This window comes from Amblyomma maculatum, chromosome 10 (genome assembly GCF_055883805.1).
Source record: "Amblyomma maculatum isolate TAMU_Amacu chromosome 10, ASM5588380v1, whole genome shotgun sequence".
Taxonomy (NCBI): Eukaryota; Metazoa; Arthropoda; class Arachnida; order Ixodida; family Ixodidae; genus Amblyomma; species Amblyomma maculatum.
Window position 1 is genome coordinate 22,567,785 of NC_139353.1, and position 18,021 is coordinate 22,585,805.

The 18,021-nt window shown below is 47.5% G+C and overlaps 2 protein-coding genes and 1 pseudogene across 3 annotated transcripts in view; 1 reads left to right on the forward strand and 2 right to left on the reverse strand.

Annotated features, from left to right (window-relative positions):
• The window catches only part of bsf (bicoid stability factor), a 43,365-nt gene extending 37,297 nt beyond the window's left edge, over window positions 1-6,068 (reverse strand). The window contains exons 1-2 of the mRNA XM_084582201.1: window positions 5,864-6,068; window positions 4,093-4,262 (exon numbers count right to left, since the gene is read on the reverse strand). Of these exons, the coding sequence (XP_084438327.1) occupies window positions 4,093-4,262; window positions 5,864-6,009 (316 nt within the window). The 5' untranslated portion in view covers window positions 6,010-6,068. The remainder of the gene's footprint in view (window positions 1-4,092; window positions 4,263-5,863) is intronic.
• A 53-nt stretch (window positions 6,069-6,121) lies between these two features.
• Window positions 6,122-10,175, forward strand: LOC146175846 (retinol dehydrogenase 12-like). 2 transcript variants are annotated; one of them, XM_084582203.1, is made up of 5 exons: window positions 6,122-6,840; window positions 6,912-7,247; window positions 7,386-7,574; window positions 7,802-7,914; window positions 8,033-8,148. In XM_084582203.1, exons 1-5 carry the CDS (start codon window positions 6,699-6,701, stop codon window positions 8,033-8,035), a joined length of 783 nt encoding a protein of 260 aa, XP_084438329.1. In that variant the 5' UTR covers window positions 6,122-6,698; the 3' UTR covers window positions 8,036-8,148. The 2 variants fall into 2 exon arrangements, with proteins under 2 accessions (XP_084438329.1, XP_084438328.1); XM_084582202.1 differs by having other exon boundaries at window positions 6,123-6,840; window positions 7,986-10,175.
• Window positions 10,176-12,711: 2,536 nt separating this feature from the next.
• LOC146175847 (retinol dehydrogenase 14 pseudogene) lies at window positions 12,712-16,261 on the reverse strand (annotated as a pseudogene).
• Between the last annotated feature and the right edge of the window lie 1,760 nt (window positions 16,262-18,021).

The following is an 18,021-nucleotide window of genomic DNA, read 5'->3' on the forward strand; positions in this document are numbered from 1 at the left end:
CATTTGCGTGATGAAAGAAAACTGAATATGATCAAATGCTGCAAAACAGAGGTCGAATAGATTGTGCTAGTGAAGGCAAATGCTGCACCATTTTGCTATGTATGCTAGCTGACTCCGCAACTCGGCGCCAGCATCGACTGTACTGCGCCGTGGGTGGTCTTGTAAGCCCAGAGGACGGGCTAGCTGCAGCATATTTTGTATTGTAATTTCCATCAGCCACAAACTTGCACTTGATTCCTATATGCTGGCGTGCTCTGCTTTGAGTGCTTCAGCAAGGGTCAAATGATGAACAAATCCTTTAGGCTGTTGATGCAGCCTAGTCGAAAGGTATATCCGTCCACATAAAAAAATAAAAGCATTATTTTCTATACATTCTCTACTTTCGCCTTGCAGAGAAAAAAATCTAGCTATGATTCTCAGATGTTCTGGATTGAAGTGTATTTATTCAATAGCATTGCACGCTGCCTAACTTTTTACTACAAGTTGTGTACTTGTTGTGGCAGCTGTCTAACTAGTTCGAACTTAACGTTTGAAGGTAAAGCTTTCAAAGAGAAAATATTGAGGAAGCAAGAAGCATAGCAACCCCACAATTGGGAACAGGAAATAAGTGTCAATGAAATTTTTTGTTTTACAAAAACAAAAAACAAGATGTAGGGAATGCGTACTCACCACCGAAATATTTGTCATAAAATTATGGTTGCCTGGTCATGCTGCTCTTCAAGTAAACTATTTTTGTCTGAAAGCTGTACAAGCGCGTGTATAACTCTCATGACCTGCCTTCGAAATATTTTTGCAAAGTCGGCTTAACATCACGCGTTTAAAGGCTTGTTCCTATGCAGTATTCTGGGAAGATTCTCCATGCTTTTATGAAAATATTACAAAATATATTGAAACCAGACGGAGGGTATTTCAATCTAGAAATTACGTTCGTTCGCTCTAACAGTTTAGAAAAAGCGTACATTCTTTCTAGCAGTGTTAGACAGGCAGCTATTTGCGACGCATAGCGCCAGCCTTTGCCGTAGCAGCGTATGCGTTCTTCGTTCCCACGCCTCAGCAGCGTGCAATGCCATATAAAACCATGCGGGCAGCACTGCCGCACTCGCACAACTGGCGCCGGCGCGCTCTCTCTCTTCGCTCTTCCCTCTAGCAACGCAGGTGCACGCCTCGTGGGTTGTCTGCTGCAGCTCCGCTCACACTCGGAAAATAAACAGCAGAACCACGACATGCCTCGTCCTGTCTCGCAGATCTTAGAACAGCCTGCAGCTCAGTATGAGTACCACTGACCCTTTATATCAAGATATATATTCGTAGCAGAGGTTTTGGGGAGAATTTGTTGCTTTGTTTGCCTCCTATGTTGCTGCACTTTCCTGCAGGAGTAAAGACTTAGGATCACTAGGACGGACCTTTGTGTGCCAATTTATTCTTGGGCTGTTTCGGTTGACGCTGCATGCAAGGCTGTGCTGAACAACCAGTAAGATATGCATTTATTATACAGTGCGGCATATTAACTGGAAATTATTCATTTTGTCAGTCATTGGCACCTGATAAGATTAACAGAATGTGCTTGTCTGCTGTTTATTAACGCCGAGAGTCAGAAAAGCTTTTGCTTCAAATCTATTGCACCAAACAGAAAATATGCACTCTTCATGCACACTGACTTGGGCAAACAAATTCTGTAGCAGTGGCAAATTTTACTGCTCATGAACAGTTTGTCCAAGTTGTACTAAAGAAAACAATTCTGCATAATATTGTCTCTTATTTTTGTTTTTGCTTGCAGATGCTTTGTACGAAAGGGAAGATGGTGACATGCAAGCTGCTGTCCTTCAAGCTGCCGTCAATGTGGAGTCTTCCTACAACCTGGGATCTGCCGACACCTTATATAACAAAGTAGAAATTACGTGGGAAGGGATAAGAAGTACGGAGGATGTCAAAGTATGCAAAGGATTAAGACAAGGCTGTCCTCTATCACCGGTGCTGTTCATGCTTTATATGATAAACCTGGAACGGAGGATACAAGACAGTAACCTAGGTTTTAACCTGTCATACACATTAGGTGGAAAGGCGGTAGAGCAGCACCTCTCCGGTTTGATGTATGCAGACGATATTGTGCTGCTAGCTGAGAGTCTGGAAGAATTGCAAACTCTAGTTAAGTATTGCGGAGACGAAGGGGACGCTCTAGGCTTCAGTTTCAGCGCAGTTAAGTCGGGTCTGATGATTTTCAACGGCTCAACTGATCAGGGTCTTAAAATTCAAGGCCTTGAAATACCTAGAGTAGCAGAATATAAATATTTGGGGGTATGGGTAAACGAAGGATTGGCATACATTGGAAAGCATGAGCAATCACTTAAGGCCAAAGGGCGAAGGAATGCCGGGATAATGAAGCATAAGGCATTGTGGGGATACAATAGGTATGAGGTATTGAGGGGTATTTGGAAAGGAATTATGGTGCCCGGACTTACTTTCGGAAATGCGGTTTTGTGCCTAAAATCAGAGGTACAGTCGACATTAGAAACAAATCAGAGATCCGTTGGACGATTAGCACTAGGTGCCCACGGCAAAACTACAAATGAGGCGGTACAGGGGGATATGGGCTGGGCATCTTTCGAAGTACGGGAAGCTCAGAGTAAAATATTATATGAGGAACGCCTGAGGAAATTGGACAGTAACAGATGGGCAGCTAAGGTATTTAAATACCTGTACCTAAAAAGCGTTGACTCACAATGGAGGAAAAGAACTAGGAAACTAACTAGTAAGTATGCTAGTAACAAGGACGGAGAAATAAAGAGCATTAAGCAACAGGTGAAAAACACAGAAGGTAAAAATTGGATAAATTCGATGGAAAAAGAACAGAGTGTGGAATTATACCGAAAGTGGAAAATGCAGATCAGGAAGGAAGATTTCTTTGATAACTCAAGAGGCAGTGCTCTACTTTTTGAAGCTAGATCAGGGTGCCTTAGAACACGCAGCTACAAAAAGAAGTTTAACAATGGAGATGACGCATGTGCTGTATGTGGAAACTCCAGTGAAACAATTGACCATATTATACTCGAATGCAATGGTATCCATCCGGAAGTTGATGCAGGCACAATCGCTGTTCCTGAAGCTCTGGGGTTTAGAGATAACAGTGGCCGGGTGAATAAACCGGCAGTGGAAACTAGCAAAAAACGGCTGGAAGATTGGTAGTTTAAAAGCAGAGAAGTGACATAATGTTAGTAATGTAGGAGCAAAATTTAATAAATAGAATGATGGTTTAGTTAACCATTCTAAATCAATAATTAAGATATATGGAGAAAAATGAGCACGATAGCTACTGCTACCACCCCGTTTCAAAGGGGACGCTCCTATATTCCATCCATCCATCCATCCACCTTGTCAATGAACCCAATCGGAGGTGAAGTCTGAAAGAATTCTGCCTATAGTTTTTTTTTTTCACTATGTACCACATGCGCACCTAATAAATATTCATGAACCGAACAATTCTGCCTTTTTTGTGTGCATGTATACTTTCAGGATGCTGTATATATATTATTAGCTGCATGCAAAATACTTGCACAAAAACAAACTCAACCCTGTGTTTGGCACATGATGGCCTTAGCTGCCTCTGCGCCGTAACAACCATCAAATAAAAATAGCCACAAAAAAACATTCAACAATAATGGGATTGCCTGGATGCCAATGATGCAAAACCAGTGGACAGGCTTGGGTGCGCTATGTTGGGAAGCCGATGGGCCTAGCTGGATAACAGTTCTTAAAAGCCAGCGAGTAAACTTAGTTGCAAGTATTGGATAGCCAGTGAGAGTGGCTGGATATACATTGCATAGGAGCCAGTGGGTACGCTAGGTTGGAAGATATCCGGTAGCCATTGAGTGAGGCTGCATGGCAATAAGCAAACTAGTCTGCCATTGGTGGCCATTGGATCAGCCAGTCTAGTAAATTGGATCAAATATTAGCATGGGTAGCACCTCACTGAAATGCTATTATTGGTCCCAATATTGGGGCCGGTTTTCCCTAATATTGGGCTGATGGCGGTCCATTGATGGCGTGCTACTTGGGAAACTGCCCTAAACAGTGCATGTCAGAAAATTCCCTTACCGATGGCCGCAACCTGTTCCAGCACGTCATCCAACTCCCGGCGTGTCACCCGACCCGTGCGGCGCACCTCGTTGTCAATGCGCTGCAACGTCCGGTCAAGCTGGTGGCCCTGCCACTGGGAGGAAGAAGCCCCAGTCCGCTCCTCTACAGCCGCCACTGCAGTTGCCGTCCTGTGACAAAGAGGGGAACACTCAATTTTCATGCAAAGTGGTGTCCCTGTTCGCATTGCATCTGGCTCCCTGCTATGTTTTAAAAGCTGATGAGCGTGGCATCCAATTTTTGCGGCACTAGGTTAAATAAATTAGAAGGGCACTGACCACTAAAGAAAAAGATCTTGCATTTCCAGTAACACAATGTCAGAGTGAGGCGAAAGGTATGTTAAACAAACGGTGTGCAGGTCTCATTTTAAGAACTGCTGATTGACGCAACACTTGGCAAAAGTGAAATTCAAAGAAGAATCAGCAAATAAACATTAAAATGGCTTGTAATTTGTAGGCACAGCTAACATGATGGCTGCTGCCTGAAAACTGGAAGCCAAATTTTGGAAACAGGTAGCATGAAAGGGCTGTCCAGTATATGCTAGCCCGGTATATGAAAGCAGAATTTTGGTCAGTTGTGGTCCATTCTAAACAGGAAAACAGCTCTCAGAGAATTCTAACTGCAGTGTACTAATGCTGTCCAGTAAAAATGCTGTTCCAATGGGCCATAAGAAGCCAACCTTTATTATGTAAGCTGATGATAATCTAGCCAAAATCAAGAAGACGAAATGGACATGAGCAGGTTATGTAATTTAGTTAGCAGTTATGCAATTGTAAGTAGGGGCAACAAAATGGGATCCTAGGAAAGGCACACATAGTAGGGGGCGGTAGAATGTCAAGTACAATGAATGAATTAAAAAGGTTGTGGGTAGAGGGTATATCATACCCTAAATCATGAACTAATCTGCTGCAGGTGCGACACAGCTGGTTTGAGGCAGCGTTTAAAACATATCATAGGACAGGCCTTTGACAAGCACTGGATATAGCGAGGCTTTTCCACCCCAGAAAAGTGAAAAAGCTCTTTTGTACGTGCCTCAATATTTATTTATCAGCACAAAAACCTCATCGCCAAGTTTCTTATTCATTCATGCAGTTTTATCTGCAAGCTACTCTTCCAGCTCACAATGACTATAATGCTGGGAACAGTAGGTTTTCAATTATGCTAACTGCAATGCTTTGATGGTCACTTCTGTTCAACTTGCTTTTTGCCACACTCGCAGGATCAAAGGTTTAATTTGTCGGGTTTAACCTCCTAAAGCGACTCAGACTATGAGAGGCGCCGTAGTGGAGGGCTCCGGAAATTTCGACCACCTGAGGTTATTTAACGTGCACTGAGATCGCACAGCACACGGGCGTACTGCTTTTCGCCTTCATCAAAAAGCAGCCGCCGCAACCGGGATTCGATCCTGCACCCTTGGGTACAGTATAGTCGAGCGCCGTAACCCCTGCACCACCATGGCAGGGTGAATTGTGTGTGTGTGTTGGTTACTGCAGGCTTTATAGTTGCGCCCATTTTCGCCATCGGTTGCGCAGCCCAAGATTTTCACCTCGACACACAAGGAAATCAATACTACTTTTCGACACTACTGCAGATCATAAGCTGAACTGAGTTACTGATGAACAAAAATATCATCCGCTTGATAATTAGCTTATCAACTCAACTCAAGGCAAATGCCGGAAGCACAATTTAAAGCACGTGGGACAGTAGTGCGTTCGTGAGCAAAACTTCTCACCGATTAGGGACATGGGTCTTGCCGGCAAACTGGCCTTTGCGCAGATAATATGCCGCGGCACGGGGAGGAGCAACGAACCGCGAGAACACACGGCAGGCAGTTAGAAACTTAGCAAGCTTTTGCGCAGAGCTCATAACTCCAGCCATGCTTTCCCTGCGGCTGTCCTTCGGCACACGGACGCGCGGACGCTCTCAGCTGTGGATTGTGTTGGATGGAACACCCGAGATGCAGCCAAATTTAAAACTAATGATGATCGTTACTCAAATTGTTTTTATTTGCAGGAGGGTTGTTTGAGAGACTCGAGAAGGTCGCGTTTGCACTAAAATTATGCGCAAAAGCAACAATTGCTGGTTGATAGTCCTCCGCGTGCACGAACACCATGGCCAACGGCAGTCGTGGCCGTCTCCTGGCTGTAGCTGTACGGTGCCATCGGCAGTGACAAATTCCGTATAATTATTGTTTGGTTTGATTTTGTTCACCATTCTGTGCGGTCATGCTGTATAATCGACGCCGCACAGTGCATGTTCAGCCCTTATAGTTCTCATGAAAGTTTCAGTTCTCGAACGAAGACGTGGGGCCAACGACCGCCGAGGCAGTTGCACGAGCGGCAGGTCAACGCAAAATGCGCATTTCTCGCTTTTTGCCTCCGCAGCTTGCGCAATGAAATGACGGGAAAGCAAATCGCGGTTTCAGCGAGGGAAAGAGAAAAAAGCGCCTCAAAAATCACACCCGCAAGCTCGCCTGCTACAAAGCTGACATGACCTGACACGCCCCATCAGGTACGGTATATGCGCGCAGATGCTATATCGCGCCACGTTATCTAGCTCGCGCAAGAATGCTGCTGCTCGTGGGGCTCGCGGCCGGCACGGCCGCTCTGCTGGTCGCCTTGTTCGTCTACAACCGATTCACAACGGGACGCTGTCTTTGCTCAGCCAACTTGGCCGGGAAGACCGTGGTCATAACGGGAGCGAACACCGGTGAGCGCATCTTTCTCGGCAGCCGCGTCGGGCGTGAACCGTGCTTGAACATGCCTCCTCCGCGCGCGCAGGCATCGGCTACGAGACGGCACGCGAGCTCGCCCTTCGCGGCGCGCGTGTCGTACTGGGCTGCCGCGACGAGAAACGCGCGCGGCGCGCGGTCGAGCAGCTGACCGCCGAGACAGGAAGCGCGCTGCTCAGCTGGCGGCTTCTCGACACTGCGAGCCTAGATTCGGTGCGCTCCTTCGCTGCGCAGTTACTGCGCGAAACCGGAGGCCGCGTGCACGTGCTCGTGAACAACGCGGGCGCGGCGGCGCCGCCATCCCGGCGCCTTACCGCCGACGGCTACGAACTGACCTGGGAAACAAACTACCTCGGTCACTACCTGCTCACACGGCTGCTCCTACGTAAGTGCGCGCACACATGAGCAAAGTTGAACAGGGGGATGGCCGCGGGGTTATCCGCTGGCCAACTTGGCCAACTCCCCTTGTTCGGGTTTGTACCGTCAGTAGTATACTCAAACTAAATATACCATGTGCACGCAGCGACCCTAGTGGAGTGCGCGCCCTCGCGCGTCGTCAACTTGACGTCCGTGGTACAGCGCCTGGCGAAGATCGACTGGGATGACGTACAGGGCTTACGATCCTCCTGGGCGCCCGCTCGTGCGTACTGCAACTCCAAACGCGCCATGGTGCTCTTCACCGCCGAGATAGCGAGACGGTTTCGGGACACCGGTGCGTTTTTCTCTTTACTAAGTAAGGGCTGCTTTAACGGTTGCACTGCCCTCCACCGGGCCGCTTTCAAAAGCCAGTCAGAATTGAAGGTCACTTCGAGAACCAATTGGATGTCATTATATTGTCCATGCATGTACAATTTTCTGAATTGTTCTAATTTGTGTGTTTTGGATGCGTTCAAAGTTGGAAATGCATATTTTGCTATCCGTGTGCTATTATTTCTGCAGGGTTGTCAGCGTACGCGGTGCACCCAGGCGTGGTGAACACCCGCGTGGCGCGAGGCTTAACGCGCGTGGGAGAGCCCTGGTTCGGCTTGCTATCCACCCTCTTCGGAGTCAAGGTGCGCTGAGCGTAGCTGCATGCAGTGTTATATGAAACAGAGTCATGCTGTTCTGTTGGCTACCGACGCAGACCGCGCGGGAGGCCTGCCAGACGAGCGTGCACGCCGTTGTGTGCAGTGATGTACCCAGCGGCTGGTACCTGTCCGAGTGCCGCGCCCGGTGGCCCGCCGCCGGTTCCACCAGCGATGAACGCGACGCCCACCGCCTGTGGACGCTCAGCGAACTCCAGCTGGGGCTCAGCACCCTCCGCAAGAAGGGTTATTTCAAGAGTGGATACAGTATATACTGACGGGGCCCGAAGTGGCAGAGTTGTCTAGCATATTGAGATGACGTCGTTGCATTTGCTTCAAATTTTGACGACCGCCTGGAAAAACTTCGGATAGGGCTGGAAACAATCGATGTCGTTCGGGCCCCGTTCTTCACGTATACTGGGGACTATACACATGCCGTCCTTACAGCTAGTCGCGAGTTCGCATATACACGTTCCTCGCAGCAAGGCCAAAGGCAGCGATGCATAACAAGCAGTTTCGTTATGATGCGGAAATCGGCTTCATGACGCAGGTACATAGCAGGTGTGTCAAGGAAGCCGGCATCTAATTTTCCTTTTTAGGTAAAAGATTACTTTTATGGTATATAGTTACGCCTGTGTGGCGGGTAACAAAAATAGACATAGTTCTTAAAATTTCGAAAATGCTATCACATTTTGCGCCGTGGCTTTGTCCATTTCTCACGAAATTCGAAATTCCCGCGCCCGCTTTCTCTATGGCCATGGCCATACGCTCAAATTTTGGACATTTTTCGGAGAAAGATCTTTTGAGTGCAATTTTCGATCATATTGTATAACTGCATCATCCATCAATCAATATATCCTCGATCCTCCCTCTGCAGACTTGTAGTTTTGGCTATTTGTTTTCAAGAACGCACCTTGGTTTTCCATAGCAACCTTAATTAATTACCCGTTGCGATGCGCACGACTAACTTCAGAAGGACTATTTTGGTAAGGAAGCTTAGGCTATTTCTAACAACATATGTGCATAAAAGTATATATTACAATGTCTCAACAGTTGCAGCATATCTCGGAACAACGTACGTGTCCCAGAATATATACTGGGCTTGGTGCACGTGACCGCAGCGCAGGCGGAATAAACGTGATCATGCCGGGCGCTCTACGTATGCACGTAAATTTTGAATTGAGCCAAATGGCCAAATATTGGTTATAAGGTGACTACGACCCCGAGATTATTCATTTAAATGAAGTGTGAACGAACTCTGCCGTAATTTTTTATCAGTAGTGGAAGCACGAAATCACCGCCTTTAGTTATGCTGCGTCAAACGATGTAGGTATAATTGACACCGTTATTATTTTCTGCTTTATCACCAATAAGGCTAAAGTTGCGCGCATGTAACCGAAAGACCTCCGAAACAAGAATGCATGGAATTTCGTAAAATCTTTATTACAGCATGGCAAGAGAAAAAGCGTGACGTGCAATTTTTGGCGAAAAGGGAAATTGTAACGTAATTGTTTTTTTTTTCTTTTTTTGCTTCAACTTTAAGCACGTTGTGTTCCTCCTTGTTTTTAAGCACGGCATTACAGCCTGAACGCGGGGCTGTAATTTGCTATGGAAAGGAAAGAAAAGCAGTTTTGATATACTTGCCCGCCCTTAATCCCACTCCATAGTATTGGTATTCCGCTATGGTGTACGTACCTGACGACCTTGTGCCGAGACTGCCTTACGGGTGCTGTGATCATTGCTGATAAAAAAGGGGGAAAATCCATTTAGCCTTAACTGCTATGTACCTGGCGGCCTTGTAGTGAGACACCGGTTATTATAATATTGTTGGTAGAAAGGTCACAGGAAACCCATATTTTTCTCTTACCCTCTATTTTCCTCACGGTGGTATTCCGCTACATTATAGGTACCTGACGGTCTTGTACTCATATACATATACTGCTCCCAATGAAAGTTCTATATGCATATGATACGCAACAAATGGGAAGACATTTGTGGGGCAAAGAACAGTGTAATACCGTTGCACCCACGCGACCGTCCTTCGTCAGAAAAAAAAAAAAAAGTTTTCTTTTTTTTTCGACGCAAGCCGGTCCTTTTTTCTAGGGTTGGTCCCGCGGCCAAAATGTCATTTAGTTATTAGCCACAAAAGCCTTCCCATTTGTTGCATATATTTCTGCCTGAGCCTAAGCAAGTTTTTACACACACACAGAGAACCTGATATTTTCGGCAATAAAGCTCTAAGCTCTGCACCCCTGCCTCTTTGTTTTCGGCTCAAGGCGTTCGAGGTGTCCTTGAGTCTATGCATGGGGTAAATATTCGATGGAGCATTTAAGTCTGCTCAGGTGCAGTAGTGCGAAAGCATTGCGAGTGCTGTCACACCCGATCGACACTAGCGGACCCCGGCCGCACTCATCCAGATGGGGTACAGTGGGTAACCATTACGTTTTCGGTCAAATGGAGCGGCGCAGAGAGACGATGCATGCTTACTGCACAGCGCGCGATAGTGTGCTGTAAATTTAAACTATAGACGTCACCATACTTGGGTGCAGCCCACTTCTACCGCCATTCAAAATTCCTTACTGGGATCTAAACGTCTGCCTTGCTAACACACACACACACACACACACACACACACACACACACACACACACACACACACACACACACACACACACACACACACACACACACACACACACACACACACACACACACACACACACACACACACACACACACACACACACACACACACACACACATATATATATAGTCGCAGTACTTCTAACACCCACCCTACATTTGGTGGAAATGGTTTATATTATATATAGTTTGGTTTGTGGGGTTTAGCGTCCCAAAGCAACTCAGGCTATGAGAGACGCCGTAGTGGAGGACTCCGGAAATCGACCACCTGGGGTTCTTTAACGTGCACTGACATCGCACAGCACACGGACGCCTTGCTTTTCACCTCCATTGAAAAGCTGCCGCCGAGGCCGGGATTCGATCCCGCGTTCTTGGGAACAGTAGTCGAGCGCCGTAATCACTGCGCCACACACAAACGGAAGATCTTTTTGTGTACTTCCGTTTTCCCCAGAGATCATTTTATTTTTGGCCATGTAAATGTATATATCAAAATTTCCGATCGATTGTGCCATCCGCTATGAGGATAACCAAATAAACGCGCATGATCAGCTGCTATCACAGTGTTCTCGTGTCTGGGCCAGGGAAGCTGACCTCTTCGTTCTGGCGCAGGTTCGATTAACCCAGTGGCGGCGATGCCTTTTCCTCATATTGACATTTCGTGCGGACACGTCGCTCTGTCCACAAATCATGTCCAAGTCATTCATGAGTCAAGGCAATGCGCGCCTTGCAGGCGTACCTAACGAAGGTCGGGGAATAACGCGCAAGGTCACGAAATGCTGGACTTGGTCGCGTTTCGTCGCAGAACTTACTGCTCGTGGACCTCTGCCCTGGAAATCGGCGGCTGCGTCAAAAGAAGGGCGACAGAACCGGGAGGCGGAAGCCAATAAATCGGCAGTCGGCGGAGACGACGCTCAAGTCACACAAGGCTGACAGTGGGCTGACAGCGGACGAGCATAGATCATCTTGTCGGCTTCAAAGAATTCCCATTCCAAGGAGTGATTATACATCAATCGACCACAGTCGTGGTGGGAGGACCGGCGAGTGTGTGAAGGCGCCGCCTTATCGTGGGCGGGCGGGTTTCGTCAACGAATGTGATGGTTAATTAGGAAATAGCTAAGTTTCTCCTCAGAATTCGGAAGACTTAAAATGTGACCTCATGGAATTCCAGAATAATCTTGATCTCGATCTTGATCCTGACTCAGTAAATAGTATTTCTCTTCTAGCTTCGGTGAACCGGTTGCATCTTATTAGACGGTATATATCCGTTCCTCTATTATTTTGATCATGGTGGGCACAGTGGCCAGGATATGTCCCGTACTAACCATTCGTGATGTAATTTTAGCGTAACAGTCGCCAATTAGTGACAGATACAAGCATAAACAAGTCACAAGCATAATCTACCTGTCCCTGCACATCACCAGATTAAAGTATTATCTCATCTAGATTTTATCATTAACTGCATGTGTGCATTATGTTCTTCAAATGGAATTTAGAGGGTCTCTTAAATGTATTAGGAGGAGACTCTCCTCTTCTCTGCATCTGTCACTTTTTTTCCAACAAATGAAAGTTTGGACGGTACACCATCCTGTCGCGTGGCGTTCCTTGGCGCGCGTTCAAGTGTGGGATTGCAGATGGCAGGAACGTTAGGCAAGACCGCATCTCGCGAAATATGACAGATCTCGCGCACAACTCTTGCGCACGGGATTTAGTTCCATAAGCCTAGTAAGGCTTTCGCTTTAATAAGCGTGCACATATACTATCAGTTTCAAGTTTCCCGCGTCATCTGTCACTACTCACTACACTTATAGCTGCATACTTGCTGCTATCTATAACAATGGTGGAACAGGGTGGAACTCAAGTTAAAAAAATTATCGAGATTTGAGTGTAGTGAAATTACCCGTCCAGTATATGTATCTCTGCCCAGCAGAGCAGCATATGGCGCGTACATATACGTATAACTACTAGAAGCTTCTTTTTACCACCTTCATCCTTGTATCCCAGAATACTCTCCTCAACACCTCCTACATATATATGTGTATAGCACCTCACATGATACCAAGTTTAGGGTGGTGACCATGAGCTCGGACGCACGGTTTCACCCACCACTGGCGATGAAAATGAATTCGTTATATATGTGACGCACTGCGCTCACCTATGCAGCTATCAACAAGCGAGGTGTTCTCAGAAAATTTATGCATCTGTGCACATTGCTCAATTTGTCTATACGCCTTCTTCGAGGACGGGTCTGCTGCACTTCCAGTGGCCACCATGTCCGCCCCCATATGACACAATTTGTTCAGGGGCAAAGGCGCTCGTTGAGCGCATGCTCGGTGATGTCCCAGGCCTGGCGCTGAAGCACCGGGTTTAAAGCGTGCGCCGCGGGCTTGACCTCGCGGCATTCCATGAAGTAGCGGCCCGTGGTGTGCACGAGCTCGGGCGCCAGGCACAGGTGGATGCTGGTCTGGGCCCCCTCAGATGGCGACTGTATACGTGGTAGAGAGAGAATTAGACGTCTACGAAGGGTTGCTTGCTGAACGAGATGGTACACGTTATCACACATGATGGGCGAAATCAGCGAGAAGTGTATAGGACGCTCGCACAACCAGTGACGATGCCAAGTGGTCTTGTCAGGATCAGTGAGCGGTGGCGAGCAGGAGCGTATGCAGCGCGCTATGATTAACATCACCGTGCGGTGATATTAATCATTATCGGTCAGCGAATATATATATACACACGTCATTTTCTCTTTAAGTACTGAGCAAAGATACTCGTTGGCCGCTAACGATTAAGGCATGCACGCACGTTGTGCGCTCACCTTGCCGAAGATGGGAATGACCACGTAGCGCAAAAACTTGGCGAACCTGGTGGTCGGCGGCTCGCGGAAGAAGCGAGACTTGACAAGGCCAGGATGCAGTGCGTTGACGGTCACCTCTGCATGTGTGTATACAGAGAGGCGTTTGTTTACTTCAGAGCACTCCGCACTTAAGCAATGGGCCTCGAAAGCACATGGTCCGGGAAACCTATAACCGCCAGGCCCATGCTGCTCAGCAGCATACTTTTTTGTTAGAAGATTTCAGTGGATTTAGGGAAATATTTTCAGGAATTAGAGGGGTATACATGAAAGGGCCAAAAAGCGCCTGTCGAATGGTTGTATTGTGCAGTTGACATGTATGCCAAGTACAAGTTATCAAATTGTGAGTCAAGGGGCCTTCACTGACAGACATATAAATGTGTCTTCCACGAACCGATGTTGTAAAGCGTAAATGAAATAAAAGCGGAGTCATAATAAAATCACATATGTATGCACATGCGGCGTTTTTTTTTTAATTGCCATCCCCACGCTTTGCGGTGGCCAACGTCCTAGGCATGCAGGAAGGAAACAACTTAGGAGAGGCCCTTGCCATTCCTAATGCATTGGAGAAAGTGTGGCGGAAGTGATGTCAAAATTTAGGGTTAGCGAAGTCAGGCCATTAGCAACGGCTTCGCTGTTGCTATGAAAACTCGGGCCACTAGCAACAGCGTTGCTAGTGGCCCTGCATACCCTGAGCAAAATTTACCCGTCACAATATCGAGACACCTGCCCATGGTGTGGTAGCAAACCTTCGCTATACCACATCACGTGGCAATGTAAAAATAACGACAGCTTCCGTAAAGACCCGAGTGCGGAACAGTGGGAGAGCCGGCTCTCCAGCGGCGATTTGGATTGCCAACTAGGTTTAATCCAGCACGCCCAGCGAGCAGCGAAGCTCAGCGGAGCCCTGGAATAGGGGCACCGACCCTGTGAGAAGACGGAAGATGGAACTCTTCCGCTACTAGCACAAGACCCTCGTAGAGAAACTAACGTATTTCCTATCCTATCCTAACAGCGTTGCTAAGGGCCCGAGGTACGTGCAGTACGTGAGCGTCGCGGAGATAGAAAATGCGGAGGGCAGAGGAGGAGCGGCATTGCAGCGTCCGGTCGCGGCGCGACCGCGTCGGCTTCAATAGGCTTCAAAAAAGTGACGTCAGGGCATAGAGGAAGGAAAGCGTCAGGGCCTCTCCTAAGTTCTTTCCTTCCTCCATGGTCCTAGGGCACGCGTGATGTCAACGGAAAGGGGCTGTCATTGGCTCGTCAAACACCGCGAGGAAGGAGGGGTGAAAAAAAAAAAAATAAGTGCGTATCTAAGCGGACCAATTGTAGTGTGATATCGGCCTACTCTTTTTTTGTTTTGTTTTAGACCAGAACTTCTCCCATGCCAAATCTGAAGATCATCTGGCACCGAACGTTTGACCTTCAAGCGGCACAGCTGAGGTGTATCCGTGACGTCATATTACGTACGTGACTTGGTGCGCCTTCCCGCTCCAGGCGCGATGAACGGAGCCGGCGGCGCTCGCTAGCCGCGCGGAAAAATGGAGGTCCAATTCTTAAAACAAGCACAATTCTGCTTAACCGAGCCCCCGCTCTATTGTTCTGCCGAGTTGAACCACATCTCTCTCTCTCTCTCTCTCTCTATATATATATATATATATATATATATATATATATATATATATATATATATATATATATATATATTGCGGGAGGATGATAGGGGGTGCTTATATCTGTCAGTATCATCGGTGTCCTTGCTTTCGGCAGACATCATTTTACTGCACTTTTAAGGTGTGGTCGACCTCAAAGCATGGTCAGAACACAGCCATACAGAAAGCAGTGGAAAGGACGGAACAACTATACAGAAGAACGGACATCACGGTCAAGCGTGGCTTCCTTTGTTAATTGTTGCCCCGTCCTTTTCGCTGTTTGACCAACAGTTGCGCAATCGTAATTCTATACCGTGCGATCACATCTGTGATCTTTTGACTTTGGTCAAACTCATGAGAAAAGAGTACTTGTCACTGCAGTCTGCTTTACATGCTGAATCTCGAGACCCACGTGTCCGCACACGTGCTCGCATAGTACGGTATATGGTAATGTACGCTCACCTTCTCCCCGCAGCTTGTCGGCTAGCTCGCGGGTAAAGTATATGTTGAACAGCTTGGAGACGCTGTAGGCGCGGCTGTGCGAATAGCGGTGCTCCAGAAAGGCGTCGTCCGGGTCGAGCTCCGCCCAGGCGTGCACCATGGAGGAGACCATCACGATGCGACTGGGCGCGCTACGTTTCAACAAGTCCAGAAGCAGCGACGTGAGCAGGGCCGGCCCCAGGTGGTTGCTCTGGATGGTCGTCTCGAAGCCGTCCGCTGTAAGAGTGCGCCGCGGCGGCGCCGAGCGGCCCGCGTTGTTCACGAGTATGTCGAGCCGCGGCTCATTCTCGAGGATGTCGCGCGCCAGTCGTCGCACGGAGGCCAGCGAGCAGAGGTCCAGGTGCTTGAGCACCACGTCTCCGCCGCCGCTGGCCTCAATCATGGAAGCCATTGCCTGCCGGCCCACGTGCATGTCGCGGCAGGTGAAAATAACGCGGGCGCCGCGTGATGCCAATGCCTTGGCCGTCTCATAGCCGATGCCTGTGCTGCCGCCAGTCACCAGGGCTGTCTTGCCGTCCAGTCGGGTGGTGCACTTGCAGCGGCGCTGGCTCAGCCGGCAGTAGAGCCACGCGACGAACGTCACCACGAACGCGACGATCGCCAAGCGCACCACGAACACGATGGAGCCCCAGACGGTCTCTAGAAACGCCCACACCGCCGCGTCCTCGTCCTCGACTTCGGCAGACGACATGGCGACCACCGCAGCGGCAGCCGGGCCGCTCGTGCCAATGCGCCTTTTTGCTGGCTCTGCGCTTCTTCTCTCTCCTCTTCAAACATGGCATATATACCCACTAGAAAGGGATGGCGAGGGGGAGAGAATTGGCGCAACTTTGAATTAGGAAAAAAAATGTTGGTGAGAATTTTTTGGAAAAAGAATTGGGGTGGTAAGTAATGCAGCAGTAAGTTTTGTGAAGTTCAGAACTGCTCCTGCGGCACTTGGTTTCTGAGTCTCGTTATGGATGAGGTGCGTGCCGGTCCGAGTTCGTCAGGCTGATGTGTAACCATGTCTTACGCTTGGATAATTAGCTTTAACTGGAATAGGCCTCCGTAATTTATTATTATTATTATTATTATTATTATTATTATTATTATTATTATTATTATTATTATTATTATTATTATTATTATTATTATTATTATTATTATTATTATTATTATTATTATTATTTACTCTCAGGGCAGAAGCATTACAGTGGAGGGCAGGTGGGCAAAGCTTAGTGCACTTTTAAATATAACAAACAGAACATGGTAACTACTAATTACACAACGTTAGCTAAAGCACGTTTTAATCGGGTGTTATCATAAATGGCAACAATATCGGCAGGAAGGCGATTCCAATCCTCTGAACTTCAAGGTAAAAAAGAGCAAGGAAAGAAGTATGACACAGGGCGATACCAACTTTGAAGCAATGGTCAACACATTCATATATATAATGAGGCATGAAGAATGGTTTCATCACGGAAGGTGGAGCGGTAATAATTAAGGCCTATGAAAAAGAATTCGAGAGCTACCGGTTTAAGTCCAACACTTCTTATAGCGCCACCACTAGCGCGCGCTTTAATGTTTCGCATGAAATTAATACCTAATGATTTTCTTTGCGAATAATCACGCAACCATTCTATATGTATTCGATTCGGTAACAAAGCAAACCAACAATAGTGTTTGCATGAGTGAAGGTAACGCTAAGTAGTCGAGTTTCCGAACTGAAGGTGTCCCTCCTCTGAAAAGTTCACTCCAAAATTGGTTGCACTGCAGAAGTTAGAAGCGCGGTGGTTAGAAGTGAGGCACGATAACCGTCTTACCTTCGGTAGATGCATGTCCACCGGCTTTAAGGAAGGGACAAAGAGCGAAAAATGGGAACAACAGAAGGAAAAAGCGCAGGAGGAGGAGGAGGAAACTTTATTGAGGAGAATTGAGAAAGTTCTTTCTTCGTGGGAGTTCGCTTCTCCTCAAGCCGCCCCAGGGGTGGTCATCGCTCGATGTCGCTCGACGACCTCCTTGGCCCAAGCCGTGATGGCGTGTTGCCGGCTTGGATCAGAGCTAAGCAATGCGGCCTCCCACTGTTACGAATTGGTAATCTGCAGGCCCTCTGGCGGATGCATGCTTTCACATTTAAACATGATGTGTTCGAGATCTGCCCTCTGGTCACCGCAAAGTGAACATGCGCAGGAGCGCTTGCTGCGAATATGATTTGAATTCAGCGCTTAGAGCGAACATTTAGTGCGCGAGCAGGTATGCCCAAGTGTGCCCAAGTATAGTAGAAGCCACAGCCGCAGTGCGCGCGTGCGACCGCACTGATGTTTTTCATTGATGATTTATCACAACAACAAAACTAAACTTCAATAGGTTTTGTTAATAATGTCAATACACCTACAAGATATCAAATTTAGGGCTCAAATTTCTTTTTTAGTATTTTGATCTTTTACTTAGCGAGAGACAAGATGAAGTTGA